This window comes from Sinocyclocheilus grahami, unplaced genomic scaffold (genome assembly GCF_001515645.1).
Source record: "Sinocyclocheilus grahami isolate Dianchi unplaced genomic scaffold, SAMN03320097.WGS_v1.1 scaffold3957.1, whole genome shotgun sequence".
Classification (NCBI taxonomy): Eukaryota; Metazoa; Chordata; class Actinopteri; order Cypriniformes; family Cyprinidae; genus Sinocyclocheilus; species Sinocyclocheilus grahami.
Window position 1 is genome coordinate 11,541 of NW_015508985.1, and position 784 is coordinate 12,324.

At 47.1% G+C, this 784-nt stretch overlaps 1 protein-coding gene across 1 annotated transcript in view; it reads right to left on the reverse strand.

Moving 5' to 3' along the window:
- The window catches only part of LOC107576576 (tight junction protein ZO-1-like), a gene marked incomplete at its 3' end in the record, with an annotated part of 12,123 nt that extends 11,510 nt beyond the window's left edge, over positions 1 to 613 (reverse strand). The window contains exon 1 of the mRNA XM_016262730.1: positions 256 to 613. Within this exon, the coding sequence (XP_016118216.1) occupies positions 256 to 613 (358 nt within the window). The remainder of the gene's footprint in view (positions 1 to 255) is intronic.
- Positions 614 to 784: the final 171 nt, after the last annotated feature.

A 784-nucleotide genomic window follows, 5' to 3' on the forward strand; every position in this document is an offset into this window, starting at 1 on the left:
TTTTCCCAGGTGATGAACACTGACAGCCAATTAGAATCCACCGACTTCAAGCATTTAAAGCAGCAAGTGATATAACTGCTGCACAAGTTTATAATAAACAGAACATTTATCATCAGTTGGTATTGTTATAGTTACCATTCATGGTGTGAACGAGCCTTTAGTGATGTGAAACTGCTTGGCAACAACAGTGTTATAATGCGGAAGACAAAGTGATTGGGCGACACCGGTCGGCAGGTTCGAAGCGGCCATCTTCACCTTCATTTTTGCGGGACTTGATGAGGGTGACCTTGGCTGGGCGTGGAGGTTGGTTGGAGGACACAGAGTGGCGGTCCGAGCGTGGGGACATACTCCTCTCTCTGGAGCCGCTGCGCTCTCTGTCTCGGTCCCTCCTCCCGCCCAGCCGGTCGCCCCTGCTGCTCCTCCGGCCTGTGGCTCCGCCCCCGCTGCAGGCGCTGAGCCCGCTCTGTGCGCTCCGGGCCTCGTAGATCTCGTCTTCATAGCTGTCATCGTCTTCGTCATGCTCTGACATGGTCTCGCGTTCACCCGGGCGCCCCATGGGGATCTGCACCTTCCTCTTTCGCCTGATGGTCTGGATAGAGCGAGAAACAGACATGATTATTCGCAACAATCTAAATTTTTGGGCACATTTTTAAATCTCCAATACGTTCTCTTATGGATTTTTGTGAAAAATAAATAAATACAAGTGGGTTTTATTTGCATTTTCTTAATTTAACAGAATTTTTAAAATATATACATACATATATATATATATATATATATATAT